The sequence below is a fragment of the Harmonia axyridis genome, chromosome 6 (assembly GCF_914767665.1).
Source record: "Harmonia axyridis chromosome 6, icHarAxyr1.1, whole genome shotgun sequence".
Lineage (NCBI taxonomy): Eukaryota > Metazoa > Arthropoda > Insecta > Coleoptera > Coccinellidae > Harmonia > Harmonia axyridis.
The window spans coordinates 5772012-5784038 of record NC_059506.1 but is presented as its reverse complement, the minus strand read 5'-3'; the positions used below and the strand labels follow the sequence as shown (position 1 = coordinate 5784038).

The 12027-nt window shown below is 33.8% G+C and overlaps 1 protein-coding gene across 2 annotated transcripts; it reads left to right on the top strand.

Moving 5' to 3' along the window:
* The first annotated feature begins 203 nt into the window (after positions 1-203).
* LOC123682142 (dihydrolipoyllysine-residue acetyltransferase component of pyruvate dehydrogenase complex, mitochondrial) lies at positions 204-8033 on the top strand. 2 transcript variants are annotated; one of them, XM_045620576.1, is made up of 5 exons: positions 204-468; positions 1137-1681; positions 3425-3744; positions 5528-5826; positions 7528-8033. In XM_045620576.1, exons 1-5 carry the CDS (start codon positions 353-355, stop codon positions 7655-7657), a joined length of 1410 nt encoding a protein of 469 aa, XP_045476532.1. In that variant the 5' UTR covers positions 204-352; the 3' UTR covers positions 7658-8033. The 2 variants fall into 2 exon arrangements, with proteins under 2 accessions (XP_045476532.1, XP_045476531.1); XM_045620575.1 differs by having other exon boundaries at positions 1137-1732.
* The last annotated feature ends 3994 nt before the right edge of the window (positions 8034-12027 follow it).

Sequence of the window (12027 nt, the reverse complement as noted above, 5' to 3'; positions counted from 1 at the left end):
ACAAGGTATGTGATATGAAAAGATGACCGCCGAATGTATATGCTGCTCCTCAATCCTTACTCCTTAGCCTTCACAGATAACAGAGTAGCCTTACGAAATAGCGCCTGAAACACCTTTGGCGCCGGCCCTGATTAGATCACAGAAAACCTATCCATTAATAAAATTAATTACTCTGTGGTATAAAATAATAATTTGGTTATACAATGTCAAAATGTAACCCGTGTCCAACTTGTCAAATTTGAAAGGAAAGTCTTTTAAATGACCTCCAGGGCCTAGTAGCCCGTTCTTGGTTAGGTTGTCCTTTACGTTTTCAGGCACTTGGTGGTTATTAATAAATTTGATCTGAAGAAATATGTTCCGAACGATTTTCATTCGAAGTGACTCGGTCAGAGGAAACTTGAGGAAAACTATTAGGGGAAATCTGGTTAGGAATTTATGTCTTCAAGGAGCAAGGAGAGTCCCTAAACAGTAAGTCTTCCTGAATGTTATTTTTCAATGACATAATTCTTGAAAAAACTCTCCAACTACACTCTTTTTCAACTGAAGCTTGTAGACTTCCATACATTTCTGACTGACTGGGTGTTGAGCATGACCAAAAATAAGTACTGAATCGAACCACATTGTTAAAACATAATGTTCATTCAAAAAAGCTGTGTAATATAGTTTAATTATTTTTCTTGTAAGAAATTTTCAAGAATACTTCATGTCCTTCGCCTTGGCAGCTAAATTACCAATAATATATTTATAACATGAGGGTTGCAGATTGAAAAACAGAATAAATCCCTGAGAAAGTTTCATACTTTAATATTATAGTGTAATGATTAAAAGATGACATTGGATAAAAATGGAAAAAATTGTTCACTTAAATTAATTTTTGGAGATTGCACAACTGTATAAAATATTTCAATATGTTATCTCAATTCATTGTTGAAATGAATTACAAAACAAATCACATTATAGAGAAACAACAATTCTACCGAAGTTGTAGTAATCAGTCTCTAATCAACAAAATTTTCTTCTGTTTGCCTGATTGTTAACCTGAACCATCAGTTTTATTAATTCATCTATGAATTACAAAGTATCTAAACTCTTGAATCTAAAGTAAAATAACAAATAACCCAAAATAAAATTTACAGAAGTAAACTGGTTCTACAAAATAAGCCTAATATTATACAATGGACATACCAAATAAGGCACTATGCAAGCGATCTGCCTGCTCATACAAGAGTAACCCTTCCTGCTCTCTCTCCTACAATGGAAATGGGAACAATAATATCCTGGGCGAAGAAGGAAGGTGACAAATTGAATGAAGGTGATCTACTCGCAGAAATTGAAACCGATAAGGCCACAATGGGTTTTGAAACACCCGAGGAGGGATACCTAGCTAAGATACTCATTCCCGCTGGAACCAAAGAGGTGCCAATTGGAAAATTAGTCTGTATAATAGTTGAAAATGAAGGGGACATAGCCGCATTTAAAGATTTCAAAGATGATGCAGCTGCTGCTCCTGCACCTAGAGCGCCTTCACCACCGCCGTCAGCACCGACACCGGTGGCTCCACCTAGCGCACCTCAAGCCGTACCTAGTGCACCATCTGCTGCGCCCTCTGGTGGAAGAGTATATGCTAGTCCTATGGCAAAACGCCTGGCCGAACAAAGAAACATTCGTCTTCAAGGAAAAGGTACTGGACTTTATGATTCCATAACATCAGCTGATTTAGATAAATTAGCAGGTAAATCTTCATCAGATAAAATTTGTATATCATTTGTTTGGTACTGTAAAAAGCAAGCATTTAATTCTACACTCACTGGCAAAAAAACTCAGCCACCTAAAATTTTGCTGAATTTCGTTGTCCAAGAACTTTGGGAGTTTTTCATCGATTTCAATTGTTTTTACGCCAAATTGAATATGAATTCTTTGGCTCTCGAAACAAACTCCAGAAAAGTTTTCCAATGATAGCTTATTTATACAGGGTGAAAAAAAAACATGTATTTGTAGTCCAATTTCTTAACATCCTGTGGAACCTTTGAGTGTGGAACAGTTTGGGAAATTGATAGAGTTTAAATGAATAATGTATTGGGTATAAAGTCACTTAAGGATCTTATTAAGTTCTTTATTAAACTTGGCCTAGCTTTCGGTCATTTACATGGCCATCTTCAGGGCAAATTAATCTGAACCTAACAATGCAAAATTAGGCAGAACCATAAAAATGAGAGTCACCTTTTAATAATAAATATCATATATTTTTTTATTTTAATTTATTTATTTTTAATTTTTTTTTTTGAGATTTTAATTATATGACTTGGAAGTTTTATTAAAAGGTGACTCTCATTTTTATGGTTCTGTCTAATTTTGCATTGTTAGGTTCAGATTAATTTGCCCTGAAGATGGCCATGTAAATGACCGAAAGCTAGGCCAAGTTTAATAAAGAACTTAATAAGATCCTTAAGTGACTTTATACCCAATACATTATTCATTTGATATTGTTACAAAGTCGATAATTCTTTTCTTGGTAGAGTTTACTCTCAGTTTATTACAAAGCCCATCCCTTTCACCATCTTTCAGTTTTGAAATTTGAATACGTGTATCTTCAAAAAAAAATCAAGATATCAAGGTGAAATAAAAACTGGAAGATGGCGAAAAGGATGATCTTTGTAATGAACTACTACTAATTCCCGAACTGTTCCACAGGGTGTTAAGAAATTGGACTACAAATACATGGTTTTTTTCACCCTGTATAAATAAGCTATCAACATTTTTGGAAAATTTTTCTGAAGTTTGTTTCAATACCAAAGGATTTATCTTCAAATTGGTGTAGAAAAAATTGAAATTGATGAAAAATTACAATGGTATTTAAGTTGTTGTCAGATCTTTCCTTTTTCCAGAATAATAATGAACTTTATGTCTATGACTTCTACAATAATAACTTTGATGTTTCAATAAATCAGTATTGCAAAGTTTTGAAAATTGCATGGCCTGTAGTATTGAAGTAAATAGAGGATCTGCTGTAATAGATACGTAACATTTTCCTACTACTAAATTGTGGACCTACCGCTAACATAAATAAACATTAAAAGATTATTCAAATTAAGAGTATTCAATCAAGTTGAATAAATAAATAAATGTATTATTTTATTATCGGCAAATATAATGTAAATGTATCTATAACTTCGAAATTATGGCATTTAGGTATTTCCCAAGGATTTCAAAATGCATAAAATATACAGGATGATTCATTTGAAATAACGAAGTTCATCAATATTCTGGAAAGATGTAAGATCTGACAACAATGTAAATACCATCATTATATCTGCCATTTTTAAAACTTACTTTGTAAGGAAAAGCAATTAAAAATCTTCACGAACCTAAACATAAATTCACATTCATGATTGAAATAAACAATTATACTTTGCTCTAATTTCAGCGGCTTCACCAGCAGTATCTGCAGGTGCCCCAATGCCTGCACCTGCACCTGGAGCAGCATATGTTGATATACCAGTAACTAACATAAGACAAACAATAGCCAAAAGATTATTAGCTTCCAAGACCACCATTCCCCATTATTATCTGACAATCGATGTAGAAGTTGATAAATTATTAGCATTGAGAAATAAAATAAATAAGAAATTGGAAAAATCGGGCCAAAAAGTTAGTGTAAATGATTTCATAATAAAAGCGACAGCACAAGCATTACTGAAGGTGCCAGAAGCAAATGCTGCTTGGATGGAATCATTCATAAGACAGGTAAAAAATCCACCATTTTTAAAATTTTCTATGATTGATCAAAGTGATCTTTATAACGAGCATTCATTTAAATTCGTGTTCAAGAGTGCTGTGGAGAAATTAGAATTGATTTTCTGTGATTACAAGTAGCGCTTAGCTTGTACCATATGTAGTTCCAAGATTCGAAGTATGTAAACAAATGTTAGTGATATGGTACAAGCTAAGCACTACTTGTAATCACAGAAAATCTACTCTAATTTTTCCACAGCACTCTTGACCACGAATTTAAATGTACACTTGTTAGTTTATAGAAAAAAAAATTTCTCTAATTCTGTGACAAATCGGTTCATTCTGCCATACCTTGTAGAACAATATCTCAGATTCACACAGATTTCATGGTTATATTTCATTGTTGTATGTTGGTACTCATAATTCACCTGTCACAGATTTATCTATGATCTGTCAAATTTATGATACAAATATATATACAGATAGATATAAATGATATTTATGATAGATAGATAAATTCTGTATTGGTCAAATTATCACACGTTAGTGCTATGACAAATCAACAATATAAATGTGAATGTAGATTACAATTGAAATATCACTTTTATCGTGAAGCAGTAAATTGTTAATTAAAAATTGTATATGAAAGAATGAAGAAAATAAATATATTTAAAACAGAGAGGTATAGGGACAGTACATTGACTCAGTAAGATTGTATATGATCCAACACAAGTCAAAATAAATGAGTAAACATATAAATGTAAAAAAAAAAACAGAGATCATAGAGGCAGTGCCCACATTAACGATAGTTATTCGGCAAAGCTGAAGTCAGACGCAACACAGTAAGCATTCTCCGAGAGGTGTTTTTTCGATTAGACGATAATTTCTCTATTTCAGTCAAGTTTTGTGAAATATTGTCGAAATTAAATGAAAATTCCAGATTATATATCCTAGTGACTTTTGTATTGTATCTTGGCAAGTGTGTGACTGTTACGAAAATTGACAGATTACGAAATTTGAATGTGAATCGTATGTTTTGAATTTTGAAATAATTTACAATTACGCATTAAATTCGTGAATTATGTCTGAGGAAATCGATTTAACACCACCAGAATTAAGAGAAATTGCGAATAATGCTGCAAATAATTTCACTATATCCAAATTATAGGAATTATATTGACAATTATTGTCGTTTGTTGAAATTTGATAGGATTGGAAGTCAGTATAGACAACCACAAAACGAAAAATATAACTGAAACGATGCTGTAATGAGTTCATTACAGCAATGTTTTCAGAACTGTAATGAACTCATTACAATCACAATTAAATTCGTGAATTATGTCTGACGAAATCGATTTAACACCACCAGAATTAAGAGAAATTGCGAATAATGCTGCAAATAATTTCACTATATCCAAATTATAGGCATTATATTGACAATTATTGACGTTTGTTGAAATTTGATAGGATTGGAAGTCAGTATAGACAACCACAAAACGAAAAATATAACTGAAACGATGCTGTAATGAGTTCATTACAGCAATGTTTTCAGAACTGTAATGACCTCATTACGATACTGAAATAGAGAATAATATATTAAAAAGTTTTATTTTGATGTACTGATTTAAGGTCAGAAAATAAAGATTATTATCATTATTATACGATAAATAATTAAATTTAAAGTTTCTTTTATGAGTTCACTTGAATAATAATGAAAAAATACAATGTTTTCCTTTCGTGTTAATGTGTCTACTTCAATTCCTATCTAAAAATCCAATAACTTTTTTTTTTTCAGTATACAAATGCCGACATAAGTGTAGCCGTTTCTACGCCAACTGGTCTAATTACACCCATCGTTTTTGGTGCCAACAATAAGGGTGTTGTTCAAATAAGCAAGGAAGTTAAGGCATTGGCTGTAAAGGCACGCGAGAACAAACTTAAACCTCAAGAATTCCAGGGCGGCAGCTTCAGTATATCAAACTTGGGAATGTTTGGTATTGATCAGTTCTGTGCTATCATCAATCCACCTCAAAGCTGTATTCTGGCAGTTGGACAATCTGTGAAGAAGTTAGTTCCTGACGATTCAGAGAAAGGGTGAGTTCACAAGATAATTTTTTTGGATATTATAAGCGATTGCAAGCGAACATCCACTAATAACCGTGGTCTTTCCCTTTTTATGGCCCTTTAGGAATAACCATCTTCCACTTGAATACAGTGTGGGTTATGCTGTAATCAAAACAAACACAACCAACTTTTATTTCAACACCATCCTACTGCATTAACGCTCCATTATAATAAAAAAAAGCTTGCCATCGACAGGGAATTATGTAGGCTTGTATATTTTTTAGTCTGGAATATATCAAGTATCATTTGATTGAATTTGACCTTGCCCTATTACGTAAGCAGATTTATTACTATTATTTATTGCTGACAAGGTGTCAGCAATGGTAAGCAATGCTGTTAAAAACAAACACACATACAAAACAAAAAAGCCGAACTACTGAAGCTCCAATGTGGCGAATCTAGTACCTTTTGAGTCAAGTGGTCGCATCTCCCCTTATTTTACCTCTAAGGAGCACTTCGATAGATACTCATCATGAAGCTACGAAGCTTGTAACGTTACAATTGCCCATGAGACTCTAAAGACTAATTTCTAGGGGTGGTTTGGCTTATTTGGCAACAAAACTCCTACCCAGGTTTTTACAAATTTAATAAAATTAAAATATACAATGATCGATCCTTTTCACTCTAAACAAATAATGAAATAGAAACTTAACTTAAATCGGTTTTGAATGAGTTACTCTGCTACTAGGATGGAACCTCTTCTGTAAATTATTTTCAGCCTTCTGAACACCAGATCTTATCAGGAAGCTATAGTACTCCAATCCCCATTCAACGAAGTTGATGTGATAATGCCAGGTATTACGCAGGTATTCTTTCAGATTCAGGAACTAAAGTGGTTTAACATACGTACTATTCCAAATTCTGTATCTCAAGGAAGTACTTCTTGATATTTTTCAATCCCAAGAGAGGTTTCTTTTGTTCCAATTCCACGGGAGGTGCTTTGAGAAAATGAACAACGATATTAGAATATGTTAACTGAATTTACAACGCCTTCTCGGATTTCTAACCAAGAAATTACAAAGGAATCATTACATTTATTATCAAATAAACCTGAGAAGGAGTTTTGTTGAAATTGTTTGACACAAAAAGAATCCCACCATCCCCCTGTTTCAAATTAAATTAATTCGTTCTGGTGAGATTATTACTTGTTGAATACAAATATTCATGTCAACATTTACCGAGAATCCCGACAGAATTCTCGCCGATAAATTAGATTCCAAATCTCAAATTAAATAATTAATGACTGAAATCTAAATCTTAGGTACGTATCCTTGCTGAAGTCTCGACAACCATTGAAAATCTCCCAGAAGTTTCTCTCTTGATCCGCGCATCCGCGCTCCGACCGATGGTACACGATCAACTGACAAATTACCGTAGCGTAACATGGACCAAAGCGTGCCAAATCGTTGCAAGCTCTTCTTTATATAGCATTTATCTATAACATAGAAAGGTTCTGGGCCAATGAAAGGAGTCTGAGCTCCTTTTTTGGCATTTGTGTTGGCCTCTTCGTTTCCTTCAATTCTCGAGTGATCCAGTCTAAACTGACCTTGTTGTTCTTGCTTATTTTGACAGTTTGAGTTTCCTTCGGCACTCCAATTCCATCTTAGAATTGATCAACTTGATCAATACTTCAAACAATAATACATTATGATAATTATTTTATTTTTTTAGGTTCAGAGAAGCAAACATGATGTCTGTGACATTAAGCAGCGATCACAGGGTGGTTGATGGAGCGGTAGGTGCTCAGTTCCTAAAAGTTCTTAGGGAAAATTTGGAAGATCCTGTGAACATGATCTTATAAGTGAAACCCGACTCCATCCTTGTACATGACTTTTCATATGAGAAGTATATCAAAGAAGAACTGCCAAAAACCAAAAGTGAAATTTACTAACAACCTGTGGGTATTTCATTTCATCTTTACAAATGAAATCAGTGCATTTATATGGAATAACTTTGGTATATTTGTATAATATAAAATTGGGCAGTGCTATAACAATGAAATGAAATCATAAGCTTACATTAGATAAATAAATTTCATCTGTTTTTTTATAATATACTTCTACTTTCATAAATATTAGGAAGAGATATCGAAATTATTTTTGTTGTCAATCAAATTATTTATTTATTTTAAGATGTAAAGTTTACAGAATGGTGAATATATAATTGTTGAAAAAATACCTTTCAATTTGACACTGTATATGTTTATGATTCCTTCCCCATACACCCCCCCCCCTCGCGGACCTTACACATATAAAAATGTATCCTGAAAAATCGAAAAATAAGCATGGGCACTTACAAGGGCGAAAAATTGGATATGATCTAGAATGGTTGAATGTATTGGCATCAATGCATATACATGGAACCATTTGCAGCAGTCTTAATGTTGAAAATATTATACAAAGATACGCTAGTCAAAAAAAATTGTAGACTTGTATTTATTATTGAATTTTTAATATTTGATCATATGTTTATATTCAATAGGTGTAGTAAAAAGGAATTCTTTATTTTTCCATTAGATGGTTTTAGTTATCTGTATCTCGCGTTCTACAAGTCCGATCGGGTTTCACTATATGGCGTTAGAAAGATGAGATTTCGCACTACAAAAACATTCTGACAGTTTTGTGATGAGTTGACTGAGTTAAGTTTCAGCGCGCCACAAAGATGGACACTAGCAAAAAGGAAATACGCTATATTTTATAGATTTTCTTAGATAAAGACAAAAATACCAGTCAGGCGGCTGAAAATGTAAATAGGGTTTTTGGACCTGATACTGTAATAGCCAATCACGTACAATTTTGATTTCGTCGATTCCGTTCCGGTAATTTTGATGTCCAAGATGCACCACGCACTGGAAGGCCAATCAGGGCCGCCGCCAGGAGCGGCATACCAGACATTTTGCCGGGCGCCAAATCATCTGGGCGCAAATTCAGTTAATAAAACAAAACTTTTTGCGCTTTTAAGAACTATGTCGCGTTTTCGCTACAGATTTATAAACAGAGCGTCATGCTTTTAAACAATGCAGGACATTTTGATAAATTTGACAATATGATTTTGGGTTGAAAAATACGATTTCATATAAAATTGAAAAGATGCCTGAGAGGAATAACAGAGGCTCCTTCAAAGAAAATTCAGATAAATAAGCCAAAACAGGGCGGTAAAATTTTATTTCGCCGGGGCGCTAAAATGTCTGGCGGTGGCCCTGAGGCCAATTGTCGAAAATATCGAAAAAACCATGGACATGTCGAGTCCTGTTTCGATTGCCGAAGAGCATAAGAGTGTACAATAAACCGTTTGGATCAGGCTGATCTCAAGAAGATGCTAGATGTATGGATACCACACGAGCTAACGCAAAAAACCGCATGGACCGAATTTCCACTACGAATCACTGCAGAATCGCAACAAAATCGACCCAGTTTTGAAACGCTTGGTACCTGGTGATCATTTATGACAACGTCAAGCAAAAACGGTCGTGGTCGAAACGCGGTGAGCCTTTGGAAAACGGCCAGGAAGGTTTTGCTGTGTGTTTAGTGAGATTGACAGAGAATTATCTACGAAGAGCTGTTCCCCTAAGGCACCACTGTTAACTTGGAACTGTCGTTATCGAACGAAACAGCGCATTATTGACCCAAATTGGATCATTCTAACATTGGTAATTGAAGCCTTGTTCTTCATGCAAAAATAATGGTTATCTTTTGACTACACCTTATACTTTCTTGCGCTTTTATTATGAAATGAATTTACATATATTTATGAAATATGTGAAATTTTATAAACTTGTTTTTGACCTACAAAAATTTTGTAAACTGAATATGATATGATCTACTAAAATCCATCTTTCTTTAAAAAAACTCTTGATCCAGTATGTATCAACAAAAATTTCCGCTATTTTGCTAACCTATATGAGCCGTGACTTTCTATGGCCCCCCCCTCAAACATCGTCTGGATCCGCACCTGGATTGTAGCACGAGCTGTGTGACATGTTGCGCCGTCTTGTTGGAACCACAGCTCCTGGACACCATGGTTGTTCAATTCAGGAATGAAAAAGTTAGTAATCATGGCTCTATACCGATCACCATTGACTGTAACGTTCTGGCCATCATCGTTTTTGAAGAAGTACGGACCAATGATTCCACCAGCCTATAAAGCGCACCAAACAGTCAGTTTTTCTGGATGTAACGATGTTTCGACATACACTTGAGGATTAGCTTCACCCCAAATGCGGCAGTTTTGTTTGTTGACGTAGCCATTCAACCAGAAGTGCGCTTCATCGCTAAACAAAATTCCCTTATGAAAATCGGGAACAATGGCAATCTCATTTTGCACTATTTGCAAGCGTTATTCAGGCATGAGTCTATTCATGATGAATTGCCAAACCAAACTGAAAATAAATCACTTGACAGCTGTTGAATCGGTCGCCATCTTGAACAGTAATGCCAACTTAAAGTTATATACCTCGAAAAAAAACATCCTTTATAAGCCACAAAACCAATCACCATATTTTTTTTCTATAATTAGCAATAAAATATTAAATTTCTTTCAACCTATCTAATGACAAAGGGTATGCAAGGCCCCTCCTCTAATCTAGACCCAATGATCTGCAATGCCCGACTGCAAGCGCGGTCCCAGGGGAGGGGGTCATGACCCCCCCAAAATGCAACCACCTAAGACTTAATATGCAATGTACGAAATGGCCCCATAAAAAAACTTGAAGCTCATAACGGCGACCTGTTTGGAGGACTGAGTGTTCACTTATATGTTAGACTGGAAGTCACACGTTTTATACAAATAGGGATACTACAATGAAGTCAGCATGGTTATTTTTGAAGAAAAAACCAATTAAAAGATCTAATAAGTAAATATATTTCTTAGAATATAAAAAATGCTATTATTACAGTATATTACAAGATACACTCCCATTTGCACATAAAAAATACTTATAATAATCAATTCTGATTGAAATAATGGAAATATCAGAAAATGATAATGGAATATATTTGAAGTGGTTCGTGAAAAAATAAAGTATATTACCTTATTGAACAATATTTACAACAAATAAGAGAAACAATTATTTCCAAGAATTCTATAGGTTTCATTCACTATTCAAAGGCAAATTTTAATTTTAGCAAACTTATATTCGAGTCATGCTTTCCAAAAAAAAAGAGTATTGAAATTTCATTTTGTTTGGAATTCATCGAGTTATATGGTTAAATTGTACGTACATAATATTGAAACATTTCATCAAAATAACGCAAGCATCAGCTAGGATCATAAATGATAAATTTAACCAAATAGATTCTTGTCAATATAGTTATGGTACAATTAAAATATGAACTTCAGTATTAAGTGTAAAAATTCTGAAGATCCAAATAATATTTATACAGCCTACCAGTAAAATTTCAACTCATTTAAGTCCCTCATTTATGGTCCTCGTTTTTGTGAATTTTTATTCCCTGTTAGTTCTTAATATGTTTTAAGATAGTTGACATATTAATGCGACACTGTATATACAGGGTGTTTCCTAAACATGCGGCAAAAATTCAGGGGGTTGTTCCTTGGACTATTTTAAGCATGTTTTGTCCTTGGATGATTTTTGAAAAACCTCTTTGTTTCGAAGATACAGGGCGAACAACATTTTTCATATTTTTAAAATTAATAATAGTTTAAATAAAAATGCGTACCGCACTGTGTTTACTAAGTAGGTACAATTTATTTTTAAATTTGTTTAACAACATTCCAATTACTAAAAACGGCCAGTTTTTTGACTAAAAATTGATAAGTGCAGACTTGCGAAATCGGATCATTGCTGGGTGTAACTTAATAAGAAATGATCCTGGTGTTTTTGAAAGGGTTCGGCAGTCAATGAGGAGAAGATTGGATGCTTGTATGCTGGCTAGAGGTGGTCATTTTCAACAGTTTTTGTAGGTTGAGTTGAATTTTCATGTAATTTTTCATAATAAAATGTTATTATCTGAAATTTTGTTTCCCCTATATCTTCGAAACAAATAGGTTTTTCAAAAATCATCAAAGGACAAAATATTCTTAGAATAGTCCAAGGAACAACCCCCTGAATTTTTGCCGCATGTTTAGGAAACACCCTGTATATTCCGTGTCGATTTTTTTCAACTAGTTAGGCCTATCAACACAGTTCAAAAATATTAACATTTTGAATCA

Bases quoted from the DNA above. Each gene is read 5' to 3' on its own strand.
- LOC123682142 (XM_045620575.1), top strand. From the start codon at position 353: ATGTTCCGAACGATTTTCATTCGAAGTGACTCGGTCAGAGGAAACTTG. The intron at 469-1,136 runs GTAAGTCTTCCT...TAAAATTTACAG, and splicing joins GCAAGGAGAGTCCCTAAACA to AAGTAAACTGGTTCTACAAA. The intron at 5,827-7,527 runs GTGAGTTCACAA...TTATTTTTTTAG, and splicing joins CCTGACGATTCAGAGAAAGG to GTTCAGAGAAGCAAACATGA.